The 16,436-nt window shown below is 37.1% G+C and overlaps 2 protein-coding genes across 3 annotated transcripts in view; both read right to left on the bottom strand.

Annotated features, from left to right (window-relative positions):
- Positions 1 to 1,365: 1,365 nt before the first annotated feature.
- On the bottom strand, positions 1,366 to 8,702 carry arl6 (ADP-ribosylation factor-like 6). Of its 2 annotated transcripts, XM_035945836.2 has the most exons (9): positions 8,533 to 8,702; positions 7,410 to 7,558; positions 6,918 to 6,979; positions 6,671 to 6,739; positions 6,489 to 6,583; positions 6,118 to 6,247; positions 4,976 to 5,031; positions 4,172 to 4,184; positions 1,366 to 4,018 (listed from the first exon to the last, which is right to left on the bottom strand). In XM_035945836.2, the coding sequence occupies exons 2-9, from the start codon at positions 7,527 to 7,529 to the stop codon at positions 3,985 to 3,987; spliced, it is 579 nt and encodes a 192-aa protein (XP_035801729.1). In that variant the 5' UTR covers positions 7,530 to 7,558; positions 8,533 to 8,702; the 3' UTR covers positions 1,366 to 3,984. The 2 variants fall into 2 exon arrangements, with proteins under 2 accessions (XP_035801729.1, XP_023120794.1); XM_023265026.3 differs by lacking the exon at positions 4,172 to 4,184 and having other exon boundaries at positions 8,533 to 8,699.
- Positions 8,703 to 10,244: 1,542 nt separating this feature from the next.
- Positions 10,245 to 16,436, bottom strand: part of LOC111565060 (ephrin type-A receptor 6-like) — a 60,957-nt gene continuing 54,765 nt past the window's right edge. The window contains exons 13-20 of the mRNA XM_023265022.3: positions 14,050 to 14,175; positions 12,795 to 12,980; positions 12,638 to 12,699; positions 12,340 to 12,549; positions 12,100 to 12,249; positions 11,819 to 12,012; positions 11,252 to 11,401; positions 10,245 to 10,798 (exon numbers count right to left, since the gene is read on the bottom strand). Coding sequence (XP_023120790.2) covers positions 10,684 to 10,798; positions 11,252 to 11,401; positions 11,819 to 12,012; positions 12,100 to 12,249; positions 12,340 to 12,549; positions 12,638 to 12,699; positions 12,795 to 12,980; positions 14,050 to 14,175 — 1,193 coding nt within the window. The 3' untranslated portion in view covers positions 10,245 to 10,683. The remainder of the gene's footprint in view (positions 10,799 to 11,251; positions 11,402 to 11,818; positions 12,013 to 12,099; positions 12,250 to 12,339; positions 12,550 to 12,637; positions 12,700 to 12,794; positions 12,981 to 14,049; positions 14,176 to 16,436) is intronic.

Raw genomic sequence — 16,436 nt, forward strand, 5'->3', positions numbered from 1 at the left:
CGCAATTATAATGCTCCCTACCTTCAAGCAATTACGAGTCATTTAAGTGTGTCTGCCACTTGGACTTCAGGATATATATCAACGAGCTGTGTCTACTTAATGGCCTCCTCCGCCTGAAGTCCTTTAATCCGGAGTTCTCTTGTCAAAACTGACAGGCATCCAATTAGGATGGATCCTGAAGAGCAGCGCCGAGATTTAATGATGCAGTCTGACTTTTAAAAAAACCAAAGTGGGCGCACACACACTCACATAAAGTCTAACGACAGACACGTACAGTCAAAAGGAGAAGTTATTTGCTAAAGAGGGCTGAGGTGTTTACGCATCAAGAGAAACGGTGACAAGTTTATTTTAAACAATAAACGTGTTCAGCGCCCTCTTTCGGCAAGACAAGAGAAGCGTTTCAGCACCATGGACAGAGGCAACAAATCAGCCTCAGGTTTGTCATGTAGAAAGTTTATGCACTTTGCACGTCTAATTGTTCTTTTATGGTTACTGTATGCCTTGTTATATTATTCATTTAAGACAAAATGTTTGCCATTTCATTGTGATACAGGCCTATTCATTTTATTGCATTTTTATGAGTATGCTCAGCTAAATATTTTTAACATAACTTTTCTCCATGTTCTGCCTAAATGTACTTGTTCCACTTTTGTTCTAAATGTTAATTAATTAAAATTAATTAAGGAGAAATGATAAACATATTACTCAATTCAGTTGGAAACACACAACTGATTATTGTTTTGGCCCTCTGAGGTATATTTAAAATTTTTATTAGTTAACCTAACTTTAAATTACAAAACAAAAATTCTACACAGTTTAAAAAATTGAGTAACTGGATCAATGCTGGTTGAAATCTGGATTGTTTGACATCCGATAAGTGATTCTGTGCAGTACTGGTGCCAAAACCAAAACCTTCCGGAAGACAGCTGGACAGCTTTCTAACTACATGTTTGACAGATGGCAGACACACGACTTTCACACTTTCTGTAGCCAAACAGTGCAGCTAAGTTTGAATTTGTAGTTAGATGATCCAAGCCAAGATACATGTATTTGTTAATCATATATGAACGAACTGATACAAAAAAAAAGAGACATTTGAAACAAAACTAGTTTGTGGTGCAGCATAGTAACAAAAAAAAAAAACCCTTCATAATTTGTGTAAATTATTTTTTATGTTCAACCAAATAAATTGCTCCGGGCCCAAGGACTGGAGGTTTAATGAGCAGCTGTTGCTGGCAGCGCTCAACATGTCTGAGAGATAAACAGAGTGAGAACCGCACAGAAAGAGGAAGAAGATTTTCCATAGATAACATAAGACACATATGAAGCTACCCTCATGCTATCTATTTTCCAAAACATGAAACATTATGTTTTCCACTGCATTTATTCTTTGAAAATTAACACACAGAATGTAATAAACAAAATACATACAGCTCATTTGAGGATATAGTTTAAATAAAGAATCTAAAACTTGTCTGATGCTAAAGTGAAAGTGTGCTCAAAGGGTCCTCGTTTTGAAAAGATTTCTGGAGGATGAGAAACATGATTGTATAAGGACCCTTTGCTTGATTTGAAAATATGAAGTAAGATGTCTGGAGAATGAAAACTGGCCAAACTCTGAAATGTCTTGGAGTGAGAAATGTATGATGCGTTACAAAAAAAATTTAAAAATAAATGAATAAAGCCACTGTGAGCCAGATTTAAATGCTTTGGACTTGGCTGTCTCCATTTGGTAGTAGAGTAACTCAGTGTTCATGGAGACTTTCAGTGAGTGGGCTGAAAATAATCTCATGTTTCTCTGGAACTGTCTCCTGGCTTCAACGTTTCGGATGTAAAAATTGTAAACCATCTGATACCAACAAAAACACCTTCAGTTTCTTGTTTTTGTCTTTTAAAATCTGAAGATTATTTTGTAACTTACATTAAATTACTTGTCCTCTGACTGGAAAATTAGTTAATATGATCTGCTAATGTCTGATTTGACCTTATATCTCTATTCACAACTTATAGAGCTAAATCTACAAAGGATAAACCATGAACAAAATCCTTCATAAATTAAAACAGTCTTAATATGAATCAAACATCCTAGATCTGTGGTACAGCACTGCACTGTATTATGCTTGATATTCTTGTTTATATTCAGTTTGATGTCAAGTATTATTGGGGGACATTTTGAGCATTTTATGCAATATAAAATATTGTAGCACTAAAATAGGCTTTACAGAAAATACATTCTTTAACAAGATACTACTGAGTATATAAAACAAAACACAATTTTATATTTTTAGTCAGTTAATTCCTTTTTGCCTTGAAACTACTCAAAATAGCTCATATTTGCTATAAAGCTTGGTTGAGGTCTGGAGCTTGATGAAAACAATCTGAAAGAAAATAAGCAACCATACAGTCAGATCTGCTGTTTTAATGCAAGCTTTCAGTCAGAGACGAAAGAAGAGGATCAAAGGCTTGCATTAGAAACTCTGCAGACTGAGTAGATTTTTTTTTTTATTTTTTAGCTGTCTGCCTTTGAATCACTGAAATAGCATGAGTAAATTGTGAGAAGCAGTCTGATTACAGTTTGTCCTTTGAGCAATGGACTAAGGCAAAAAAAATAAAATAAAACACTAGTTGAAAATGAGCTTTGTGGTAAGATGCTCTGATTTTTTTTAAAACAGACTTTACAGGCTAACTTGATATTCATTCATGACAATCATTTAACTGAGTTTTACAGCTAAGTTTGCTATTAGTTATACATCCTTAACCACAAGTAAGAATATGTACAATAGAGCCTACTTGATGCTAGAAAACATTCTCTCTTTTTTTTTTTTTTTTTTTTTTACAATACTAATCTTTGATATGGCTATGGCTAGGGCAACATTAATCAAACGTGATAAGAGCTGCATGTAATGTTAGCTGCAGTAAAGATATAGTAGCTGTTGTCTTCAATGTGACAGCAAGATGGCCTTTGTTAAGTCTGGAAAAGGCGAAGCACTAAAATACATCCAAATGTTTTGATGAATGAAATAAATATGAGAAAATTTGCCTCTTTTGAAGACATGAATGACAGTTAACTGAACTGATATGATGGTTCAAACTAAATGATAATATATTCACAGAGAGGCCCTGAGACATATTCGAAAAAAAGAAAATAAAGGAGCATTTGGCATTTGTCAGAGGTGGAAACAAGTTCTAAAGGGCCAATTGTCTCAGTCTGTTTCATGCCAGAATTTTTTTTTTTAGAATGATATCAGGTGCATGGAGGCTTGAAACAGGTAGAGACAGTCACCTGCTTTCACTGTCCATAAATCTGCAGATCAGAGCTTTTATACTCTGCTCTAATATTGGAGTGGAAATGAATTGAGAGTCAGCTGGAAAAGGACACAAGACCTTGAGTTTACATCATTTGTATAATGTTGTACCTGTCTGAAGCTGGTACGTACCATCTGTTAGACACAGGGGACAGTTTAAGGGCTGAAGTATGTAAAAAACAAAAAACAGCACCCAGTAATATCTTTCTACCAAGATATCCTAGGTACCCATGCTCATGAAAAAGACAGCACCAACCGCAATAGTTTATTTCAGAGCAGCTATAATTTACTGTGACCTCTGTTATTCAAAGACCGTGAAAATCTAAGTGATAATATAAGCTGAAATAGACTTTTTTCCTAATGAACATAATGTTCTACATGTTATTATTTTTTTGAACAGTTTAAACTCTGAACCCTTTTACTGAAAAGTGAGCATTTGCCCTAAATGAATGTATCGAAGTTGTCAATATTTCTGTTGGTAGATGCCTCTTTGCTGTTCCCACTGGTACCAAAGAACCTGATTACTTCTCTATGAACCGAACATATCCAAGAACCATTTAAATGCCCCATTATAACCATCTGTGTTTAGTGGTACCTCTGAAAACAGGGTCAACTGTTTTGTTTTGGTTTTTTTAATGAAAGACTTCGGCAAATGCTGCTCCTTCTGGTCGGTCCCTCTTCATGCTCTCACGTTCTCATTGTTTTGATTTGATCTGGGAAAATGTGGAAATACAGTTAATCAGAAAGATAAAGAACAGGTTATGTTATATTACACAGTAAACATGGTGAGGTAAAACTGGGAGAGTTCTTCTACAGCTACACAGAAACAATAAATCAGACAACACTGAAAAACAACTAGTACTTACTGCATAATTTGATCTATGGAAGGATTTGAATGAGAGCATCAAACACAATAAAAAGAAAGAAAATATTGACTGTGTGGCAGAGGCTACACTTTGCACGTTGATAAAAAAAAGTTACATGCAGTCATAGACAGAGATGCAATGAAACAAACACACAATCCATTTCAATGTGGTGATAAACAGATATATTTCTAAATTCTACACATCTGTGGAGCCGAGATAGAGCTATGAACAGGTTTTTTTTTATTTAAATGAGGGCAAAAATAAAGCAGAAATGAAGCTTTATCAACTACATTTATCCCTGGGAACTATATGGATGCAAACTATGCCATCCAACAACAAAATCATGGATCAAACGATCAAAACATCATGTTAAGTGTAACATGTAAAAAGTGTAAAATCATAATAGTGGAAAAGTACATTAAATTGAACTGAAGGTTATGAAACAAACTTTAAAGGTTCCTCCTGCTAATTTATTGGGCTCATGTCTGAACTAGTTACCTTATGTTAAATATTCATTTATAAACAACTAATGGAAGCACATGACCCATAAATAAATACTGAGTGCAGTCATCATTATATCCACAGTTTAATTTAGGCGCAAACACAGCTAATCCTAAAGTCAGACAAAAAGTGTCACGTGCTTCTTTCCTGACTTTCAACTCATATCCAAAGGCAACATGTATTTTATTGAAATGTACATTATTTTAACTGACATTAAAATGTGGGTAAAATGTGATGATGCCTTCTACACTTTATAGTAAACAAACTGTCTTCCTCTTTCATTTATACAAACTCTAATCATACCTTGTAACCAGTCGACTCCCTCCTGTAAACCGTCTCCTTTCAGAGCATCGGTGGCACTGAAAAACAGCAACACAATACAGTGAAATAAAGCAAAGAATCTTCAATGGATTGCTTGTTGCATCTTGACAGATTAAAAAGTATCACCTGTGATTATTAGTTCATCGACATGATACACAGGTTGTATGATTCTTGTGTTATTGTACTAAATATACACAGAGTCAGCAACAGTATGTAAAGACATGCCAAAAATGAAGACATCATGAGCCTATTATGTGGTTACTGCAACATGTTTACACCAACTGACATAGTGGTATAGATAATATATGTGTTTTTGTCCTGCACAGAGGAATTTTTTGTGCCCAACTGACAGGTTTTTAGCAACAAAATGATCAAAACTGATAATAAAGAATCTATATTTTTGACATGTTGGGTCAATTTAGGTTTCACTAACTTAAGCTTGATCGAGATTTTTATTTATCAAACAATCAGAAATAATAGGAAAATGCATAGACTTCACTCAAATAAGGTAACACAGACTTATTGTTTTCACTGTACATGTACCATCATTCAATAACACGCCCTCAAAAGCTCATTCTGAGCAAGGAAAACCCTGACAAAAAGTGAGCACCAAAAGAGCAGAAGAACAATCTTTATATCAAACCCATCATTTTATCACCTCCATGTAAAGTAGTAAAGTAACAGCGAAGATAGGACAATTAGCGACCTTATTTTTTAAAGGTTTTTTTAATGCTTGACCTCTGTATCTGTTGTCAGACAACACAGATGAGCAGTTAAACACTGTGCTGTTTGATTTTGTGAAACTACGAAATCCACAATCCAAATGAACAGCAAATCTAAACATGACAAATAATTTACCACAATATGTACAGTCACTGTTCACGACATGCATGTGAACATGCTGTTGACATGGTCTGGCTGTAGACAGCAAACAGCTCCAACAGAGGAGGTGTGGGTTAACACTATGGCAGAAAGTCAGAACATTACATTCTGCCCATATGCTCACAACAGACAGCATTATATCACAGCAGATTTCATTTTACCTACAATAACTACACTGCTGCTATTTCAATGGCATTGGCATACAGACATAGCAAGCAAATAGTATGTGTGTAAGTTCATACCAGATGTGCCAGGGTTTGTCTTTGATGTTCTCCAAACAGAGCAGCTGTGAGACCTTGACAGAAGACAAAGCATCCCTGACATCCATCTTGTTAGCAAAGAACAGGATGGGAATCCTCCGGTGTTTAATATCTGCAGTCGGACGGAGAGTGAAGTTTCAGTTTCATAAAGAAGAAATTCACCTTAAATAATCAGGAAAATTATTCTGAAACTAATCCAAACTTTTTCCCCTCCCATTTAACAAAACAAAATGTACACTAATTATCAAAAAGGTTAAAACCAAGCTTTATGTGCTGTGCAGTCTAGACATACGAGAGACTAAGAAACTCAAGAGACACACAAAGCAGCACAAGATCAAGAAACATGAACTCACCAGGATGATTTAGTAATGTGTCCAGTTCTTCTTTGGCCACTACCATCCTCAGTTTATCTGCACTATCAATGACAAATATGATAGCCTGTCCTTCCCTGAGAATAGATTAACTATTTTAATATGCATATAAACAATAGGAATGGCAAAGAAGACTATTGTTTTTGTACAGCCAGTGCACTCACTTGTAGTAATGTTCCCAGAGGTTTCTGTATCTGCCTTGACCGGACATGTCAAACACAGTGAAGGAAAGGCTAAAAGAAAACAGAAACAAAGCTGAAAAACATAAGTATATTACATTTTTGACAAAATATATTAATATGAAGCAGATATTATCAGTCAGGAAAGGAAAATTTAGAAGGTGGAAATACATAATGACTGTGAAAGTAAAATTTTTAAGTGCAACCAGTTGATATGTATGGTGAGCAGTACCTGGATGTCTTGAACTTCTCTATGCTGAAGCCAATTGTTGGGACGATGTCTTGTGCCTGGGCCTAAAAGGCAAATGCATTGTGTTTTTAAAGTGTGTTTTTAAAATAGGAGCACACATTTTAAACATATATTTCAATTTGAAATAAATACAAAAACAGCATCTTCCCATAGGCTGTTACATGTACACACCTTTTCTCAATCTCCAGGACAAGACAGAGGAAACTAGCTGATGATGTGCGACACTTTTGTGATCCTTTGCACTACGTACACACTACCTCAATTGTGTTAATGACACGAACCACGTTCTTTTATTACAGTGCAATCTCCTTTTTAGCACATTTAGTATAATGGCCCCGTTTTCTATAATTGATGTTGCTAATTCCAAGAGATGCTAAACTGCTTTTCGTTGTGATACAGAGTATGAACGAATGGTGTGTGTGTCAGTATCACTTCCCACATGAGTTGGCCAATGTCAGAAACAGGCAGACTTACATTGGAAGGCTTGAGCTTGTTGATGATGGTGGTTTTTCCACTGTTGTCCAGACCAAGACACAAAACATTCACCTCCTTCTTTAACCCCAGCCATCCTACCAACTTGTCAAACAGCCCCATTGGCTAGCCAGCAACCATCAGCTGCCCGTCTGTGTTCAAGAAAACAAGACCATAAACAGTGTTACATCTATAATATACATACAAAGCTTTGCATCTACACTAAAATGGATTTCAAATTAGACCTAGCCCTAAATTAGTCAGATTTATAGAACACAAATGGCAGCTTTTTTAAAGTCATTTAGTGACAAAAATCTATCCATTTAGTGTGACAAAAACTCTCTCTATACGATAGAGGTAAACTAGAGGGTGTTCATGTCAGTCACATCAGGGTGCACATCAAGCTAACTGCTAATTTCGCTCGATAGCATTTAGTCACGTCCAAGAAAATGAGACGCTGTGCCGTGAAACTAAAATTAAAGTTCTAACGCTGTGACAATAAACGTATCTTGGGTGGGAAAAGCCGACGTTAAATTGCCTCATCGTTTTCCATGACACCAGAAAGAGCCAGAAAAGCCTCGACAAGATTCGACACGTTCGCATTTAAACGGGCAAATTCGCGTCCGACTCTCCCAAAAAAAGACATTTAACCGAAAGTTGGCGCAGCGTTTACCGTAAGAGAAGACGTTCGTGTGTAGCATTAGCTAACCTACTAAACACTGACCCGCTACAGTCAGTCAACAACACTGTTTTATCGACTTTTTTGGCTAATCGTTAGCTTAAGCTAGCATGCTTAGAGGGTTCTTACCAGGTTCCAACGTAATGAACATTCGCTAACAGCTATTTAGTTAATCTCTTGTTGCTACTGTTGCTAGCTAACTAGCCTTAGCTAACCTTTAGCCTCTAGTCAATTACTTCAGCTTGCTAATGTTACGCAGGTAGTATCTGACGTTAGACAACTCTTCTTCGATTTGACATCGTCAGTTTTAGAAGAAAGCCTAAATTACTTTGGAAACCTAATTGTTGTTATCGCTACAGTTAATGCTAGCACGTCACCTAGTGATGATATCGCTAACGTTAGCTTGCATTATCCTTGCCGAGGCTGTCCGGCAGAGCTGTAATTCACCTGTAATGTGTCCGCGGGATCTTGATTTCAGATGCTCTTAACGCTGCCTTGAGTTAGTTCATTCAATAACCAGCGTCAAATCGATGTTTCATTCATTTCTCCGCTGCTCCCTGATGCTCTGCAGCAACACGGACAATAAATACACAGAGTTATTTACACTGTGTTGCTGGGAGACCACTGGGCTGACTCAGGTCTGCCACCTACAGGACAAACAGGGAAGCCTCCTGCTGCAAAATAGTCTGTGCAAAAGCAATGCGATTGCAATGTTTTAGAAACTAGCTCTATATAGCACATACAATGACATGGCAGTGACAGAAACAGCAAGCAGTGACATGCATAGTGTACAATATATAAGCTCACAACATACATCTGCCATATGAGAATAGTTTAGCAAAAAAGGGAATATGTGAAACAGGAAAGAGCCACAGAAAATAAAACATAATGCAGATAACAAAACAAAGAAAGGAAAAAAGAAATCGACTTTTTGAAAAATTTCTTAGGCTTAAGTACTGTTTAGGTTCAATACAGTGCAGTCTTACTCTATTGTGATCCCATTCTACTTTATTTTACGTATTCACCTCTGCATTTCTCAATCAAGAATATTTTAATCACATATTTTCTGTTTTTCTTCTATCCTGACAGCTGTCTTTTTTTCACATGCAGAAATTTATTTCATTTAGATTCTACAGACAATCCTAAATTAAATGTAATAATAATAAACAAAGTAGCAAACATACTGAAACTGCCAACAAAGAAAGAAAAAATCTTATTCTTACAGTTCTACAATTAACATACAGACACAATCCTATTGCTGTTAGTGCTACTTGGAATACTTGAAAATTTCTCATTACTAACTTATTGCACTTTTAAGACTTCAGTAATGTTTCTGTTTAGTAAAGTGCAGCCTTACCATATTGTGAAGATATTCTTATTTTTTTTCATTTCATCTCAACTTCTCTGTCAAAAAAATATTTTAATTACATATTTTCTCAGTTTTTCTTCCATTGCTGCAGCTGTTTTTTTTCATTTGCATACATTTAGTGCATGCATACTCCTACATAAAATTATAAATAAAATAATGACAAGGAGCTAATAAACTTGCATTTGTAAAAAAAAACAAAAAAAAACAAAAAACAGTATATCACATAAAATCTACAACTATGTAGATACTGAACATAATTTCTGACTCATTAAGGCTCAATGGCTATCATCTAGAACCCTCCATAAGCACCCGTTTGACAAACTCACCTGACAGTTCTTCATGTCCAGAAAACGTGTCAGTCTCTTGAGTGACAATAAAGAGGACGTTCTTATTGTGTGTGTTTGAGAGCAACAGGGGGGTCATCCATACATACTCCACTGCTGCATATGTGTGTGTTTAAAGCCTGCTTTGTAGATAATTCTATGTTAAGGCCTGCGGTGGTTAAAGTCTGAGAGAAAACTAAGTATTAAAATAGGGTTGTTTATTCAGGAACAAACATACTGAATAAAACATACAACTTTCACAAGACATTTTGTACAAGACATACTGCATTATCATGAGGAGCGAACACACATTTCTATAAAATCTTTTGACATTCAGCGGTCTTCAGCTCAAAAAACATGATTGTATTTACCATTATGTCAAACTTTATATCTGGTCAGCTGTTTCGTTGTTATTAAAATCACATACTGTACCATCCATCGCCATATTATATATATATATATATATATATATATATATATATATATATACGCATCTTCTCTGGTCATGAGGTAACAGACTTGAGACCATTCAAAGTCAATAGAGACCATTGGATTGTCACTTGGAAAGAGAAGAGGTATCGGTGAACACTTGAATAGACACTAGAGAAAAAGAAGTCCTAAATTCAAGTGAATGCTAGCATTTGCTGAGATAATTAAGAGACCGCATTTGGCCAACGCTGACAGAGGTTTGGTTGTTGTGGAGGCTGTATTGAAAATGATCCAAAAGAAGATGAGTGTGTGTAAACCAGACCCCATGTGGTCTGGCAGCGCTCACGCGAGCAGCATGTGGTACCTGCTACACCTAACAGTCTGGTGTTTGTGCAATTAGTTGAATGACGATGCCGAGGAAGTCTGGTCGGTTTCCAGTTCAGTGCGTTACACACAGTCTGACTTTGTGCGATGGTCTCACACTTGAAAGCCGCTCTGCTGAATGTGGTGAAGCTGCAGGCGAAGCGACTGTATGCTGCTTATGATTCTCCTCTGGTGGCCGATCAAACAGACCCCGATGCGCCTGATGTCGCTGCGGAGGAGAAGGAGATTTATGCAGTTTTAAGTGGACAGTTTGACAAGAGCAGCGGGCGTACTTGCACATCAAGAGAAGCATGCAATGAAGTCGACTTAACCTGCAACAAGCTGCTTGTGAATAAGTAAGAACAAAATACTCTAACATTAATAGCATCAGTGATATAGTTCATGTTAGACTGTTAGATTATATACAGAAAATTTAGCAAATTAAAGTGACATTTCTTCAGACTCATGATGATACAGTGATAAAATCAGAGGGCATAGGTAGCATCACTAAATTTAAAAAAAAATGAAAAATGAGGCTACATAATACTCACATACAATAATCAATAGTGGAATCAATTTTATTCCAGTGTCATTGTCTATCTGTTCCTTTGATGCTGCTTGTTTCCCTTTAGTATGCTTTTAGATATTGTAGCTGCAACCTGAGTAATATAGCTCAACTCACTCTATACTCATGGTTGAAATGGAATCCAGTGTTGTGTATCCTGCTGCAAGGAAGTTGTTCTTATACTGGCTCATTTTGATGGAGTCAAGCCAGTCGCCGATAGAGATGAAAAGCGGGTAGTCCGGCATATCCTCTGGGGAGTCTGGAAAACTGAGATGACAGAAAATGGTAACTGATACAGAAAAACATGTTAGCATGCTGTTAAGCTGAGTAGCAGACAATCTTTGAATGATGGCTTTGAATGACAGGACCTCAAGTGTTACCCATCATTTTCTAAAGCACGTCTGAATTTTAAGAAGTTGGTTTGCTTTATGAGGTTTGGGATGAAAAGTTATCAATCAGGCAATATTACAGCTTCACTGATATTTCTTCCAAAACAACATCATTATTGTCTGGCTATGTGATGCTGAGCAGAGCCGGGTGAACATTTCCATTTAAATCATTTAAAGTAGAGAAGCTCCACATTTACACAATCTTTTTCTAGATGTCCACATTTCTTGATGTTTGTCCTCTGGGTTTAATATCATGACATAAATAGATTTAGAGATAGATTAAACTGACACTTACCTCTGAACATCATTGACCAGAGCCAGCAGACTACTGGGATTAATTATGAGTTTGTCAAGGAAAGAGAGCACGTCATTGAAGCGTGGACGCTGGTTGGACTCCTTCTGCCAGCAGTGCAGCATCAGCTGGTGCAGCGTCACAGGGCAGCCCATTGGAGCTGGCAGACGGTAGCCTTCTTCAATGGATAAAATGACCTGAGATAAACAGCAGAAAACATAATGTTGAATCTCTTACAGAACAGCTGTTGTCCCAATTTTTAGGAGTTATTTTCTGCTGCTTACATCCTGATTGGACATCTCCCAGTAGGGCCTCTCTCCATATGACATCACTTCCCACATGACAATGCCGTAGCTCCAGACATCACTGGATGAGGAAAACTTTCCATAAGCAATAGCTTCTGGTGCCGTCCAGCGTATTGGTATTTTTCCTCCCTGACACAAAGCAGCAGCACAGAATAAGCTTGTGAAGTTGTCTTTTAAAGTTTGTTACCATAACTGATTGTAAAATTAATTCACACTCACTGTAGCTGTGTACGCCGCCTCAGTGTCATCTTCAAGGACTCTGGACATGCCAAAATCAGACACCTTACACACCAAGTTTTCATCCACCAAGATGTTGCGAGCAGCCAGGTCTCTGTGAACGTAACCCATCTCTGAAAGGTAGGTCATGCCCACTGCGATGCCACGCATCATCCCAACCAGCTGGAGGACCGTGAACTGACCATCACGTGTCTGGAGTGGACAGAGGGAAGACACATACGAGGTGAGCAAGACAATATTTACTCGGGAGAAAAAAGTGTTAAACATCTATTCTTCTCACCCGCAGGAAAGAATCAAGCGCTCCATTTTCCATGTACTCCACCACTATCATTACTGGTCTGCCTGGAGTTAAGGTAAAAGATATCATTTAGATGACAAACAAAGAAACAGATCTATATGCATAAACACACACACTGACAGACATATAAAGAGCTTACTCTTAGTGACGACTCCCTCCAGCCTGATGATGTTGGGGTTGTTGAACTGTCCCATGATTGAAGCCTCACGCAGAAAGTCTCGTCTTTGTTGTTCCATGTATCCTCCTTTAAGTGTCTTTATTGCCACAGCAATAGCCATCCTTCCAGGTATACGCAAGCGTCCACTACAGACTTCTCCAAATTCACCTGCAAAAACATACATATTTATCATAAAACTTTGTTAAAATGAAATTATATATAAATAATAAAGTTTTATCTTGTGTTATCTTATGTTATCATAAGCTATGTTAGGTTATGTTATGTTCTGTTAGCTTATCTTATTGTGTCTTATCTTAACTTTTTTAGCTTATCTTTTCAAATTTTTCTTAGTAAACTATTAAAATAATAATAATAATAATAATGACTAAGCATGAACTTCCAAAGAAATTATGGGGTTAAAAAAAAAGAAAAGTGAAATAAATAAATACAAAGCTACACTTTAAAATTCATCTAAAATTCATAGTTGAAACACAAAGAATCAAAAGAGAAATGTGGATTGTATCACAGTAACTACACTGTAGACTGTGTTTCTCCTTACATTTCTAAAATGTTTTTTGAAATGAATTCCCTTTGAGATTAACAAAGTTTCATGTTATTTTTTTGTAGGAAATGTTTTTAAAAATTCTATTTAAATATCAGCAGAAAAAGAAATGCATATATATGTATAAGCAAAAAAAAAGTCACAATTTCCACAGCTCAAAATTCAGAGTTAAAACAAACAGAATCAAAACAGAAATGTGGGTTACATTCCAGTGTACTCATCAGGTCCTGCTATTTTTAAAACAGGTAACTGCTCTCTGCCTCCACCAGATGACGCCAGTGCTACAGAAACCCAACAAATGGGCGGCTCCTTCATAAGTACTCCGGGGTTTTAAAGCAGACACAATCTGTTCGGTTTAATGAACCATCATACACTATTATTCACACTCAGTAGCACTGGGTTTGCTTCTCTAAGGTACAATACAATAAATTACTTTAAAAATCAGCTGCTTAGAGTGGCCATAAAAATCCAAAATAGGAACTTTATGGGGTTCAAGATTTCTTTTTAATATTTCACTCAACATAAAATGAGATAATTTCTCTCTCAGGTGCTCCACAGCCATCACTGGGACCTCCCTGCAAATGCCTGTGCAATATCAATTCGGGACTTTATGGATAATATCTATCTGAATACACATCATGCATTACATAAATTAGTGATTAGCAGTGATTTTACCAGCACCAATCACCCTCTCAATGCATATGTATGAGGGGTCTATCTCTTTGGCGAATTCCTCCACAGCCTGAGTGGGGTCTTCATACGTATCTGGATCCACATAGGTCTTTATTCCAGAGAACGGGACTGAAAGACAAGAGACACACAGTAACATATCAGAATACAGTATGATAGTTTGTATTTTGGTTTGGAATAGGACATAAAACTACAACTCAAACAGGTCTATGAAATTTGTGGGGACATGGCTATTTATACGTTATTATTAGCTATCTGTGTTTTTTTTTTTTTTTTTAGCTATTTTGGTCTAAAAGTTGGAAACATCTCGAATGGGACCACTCAAACCAATTAGTGGGCTCTTCAGAGAATACTTAAAATATCCCATTTTCAAACTCGGCATTTGTTTTGATCTCAGCTAAAAGGGTTGAACTTAAAATGTGAAACAATGCAATTAGCAAATCACAAAGACTGCAGTTTAAGATATACATTATGCTGATCCATGTTCTATCGTGTCATTGGTTTTACTAATTCACCACACTTTTGATAGTATTTCTTGTAGTAATAGTCCATCACAAGTTTAATTAAAGCTTAACTGAAGCTTAATTAATGTTTTTTTTTTTTTTTTTATCACAAACCAAATCATAATATCGGCCAGAAAAACTGCAATCAGATATTTTTCTCATTTTTCTGGGTCACCCCTATCAGCTACACACCTACAAAGTTTCGTGACTGTATCTTGCACAATTGTGACACTATCTTGTTGACAAAATCTGTTTGTAGACAGACATCTAAACACCTGCCAAAGGGCTGAAAACCACCTTTATGGTAGTTCCTGCGACAGTAGGTGTCTCCATAACCACAGCACAGTGACACACAAAAACAGACAGATTCACAAGTGTATACAATACCAGCTACACTATCATGGCAAATGAAATGTTTTACTGACATATGACCCTTGGCTTGTGCAGAACAGCTCCTATAGTACATTTTTCTCCACTAGATTGTTTTAAATCCCATCTAGTTTTTGTGTGTTTTGTCAAGCACAGTATACATGCACACACACACACACACACACACACACACACACAGTAATGTATTAATTCAAAACCAAACATCTGCCTGCATAAAAGATCCAACTACTTTATAAGCCTGTAGAAAAAAAAAATCTGTTATACTGAGGCATATCTATTTTTTCCTCAAGACTGTGCCAGAGAAGGTGATTCTTTTTTCAACTGTGTAGGTGCATAATTGGCGGAGTATTTGCTTCTATTATATTGTAAGGTTTCACTGTTATTTTGTCAAGGGATTGGGGGGGAAAAAAAGAGAAAGAAAGAGCTGAGAAAATGCCCCAGAGCAGCGTAAAAAGACATTGCAGGCAGTCAGAATTCAGCATCCTCCTCTCTGGCTGAGGCTGGGGATGCTGCTGCAGTGAGCACTGTGCATGATGACTGGCACAAATGATAACTTGAAGCAGCCCGTGGTACACCGTGAGCAGATGAGCTAGGGATTAAATGTACTTTATAGCTGTGTCAGCTCATATTGTGGAAGGTTGAAGGCTTTGTCTGAGATAGATTCCAGTTTGGAGTCTACATTCCACTTCTGTCTCCAGGGTGTCTAAGCTCAGCTCTGTAATAGAACAAGCCTTTTCTACCAGTTTGTTGAGCCTGCTGGCATCCCTCGCCTGGGTGATGCCTCCCCAGCACACAACAATAAAGAACAAACAACAAGAAAAGACTGGTGGAGGCTATAGTTACAACCATTCAAATAGTTTTCAAGTCAATTGAATGGAACAAAAGGCTCATTATTGCGTATTTGTACTGGCAAGGCTGTTATTCTTCATCATGTGCTGTAAGTAAATCTAGAATTATTCCTCGCTATGTCTGGAGCATCCAACAGTCTGTACCCCGAAGGACAATACACATAAGACAGCATGAAGAAACACACGACTCGTACGCCAACAGTAGAAAAGCACGCCTTGTGTCCATTTTCTTGTACATTTCTTGTGTGTGTGTGTGCGCGTGTGTGTGTGTGTGTGTGTGTGTGTGTGTGTGCGTGCGTGTGTGTTGTGTGGAGGTATTTGTCTGTCAGCATGTTATAACATTTTGTTTCACAGTCGTATATGTTCTGCGTGGATCAATCACAAATCCCCAAATCTAGCCCTCATGTGGCAGAAAGAAAAAGTTATATTTGTCTCAGAAGCAACACTTTAGCCTCTGCAGGCCTCAGATCGAAGTCTTACAAGAGCTCTCTGTGAAATGTCTCAGTAAAACACAGGGCTCCATTTTGTTCCCCAAGAATCATCCGCCTCCCCTTTGGGCCGATCAATAACTCAACAACAACAATGTTTTTATTCGCAATTGTAGCACCACTACTGTAATTCTGAATCAAAA

Source organism: Amphiprion ocellaris, chromosome 1 (assembly GCF_022539595.1).
Source record: "Amphiprion ocellaris isolate individual 3 ecotype Okinawa chromosome 1, ASM2253959v1, whole genome shotgun sequence".
NCBI lineage: Eukaryota > Metazoa > Chordata > Actinopteri > Pomacentridae > Amphiprion > Amphiprion ocellaris.

What these genes read in the sequence shown, in the direction of transcription:
- arl6 (XM_035945836.2), bottom strand. Translation starts at nt 7,529, where the DNA reads ATGGGGCTGTTTGACAAGTTGGTAGGATGGCTGGGGTTAAAGAAGGAG. An exon ending in CTCTGGGAACATTACTACAA is followed by an intron (nt 6,584 to 6,670) that starts GTGAGTGCACTG and finishes ATCTATTCTCAG; the next exon opens with GGAAGGACAGGCTATCATAT. An exon ending in GACAAACCCTGGCACATCTG is followed by an intron (nt 5,032 to 6,117) that starts GTATGAACTTAC and finishes GCTGTTTTTCAG; the next exon opens with TGCCACCGATGCTCTGAAAG.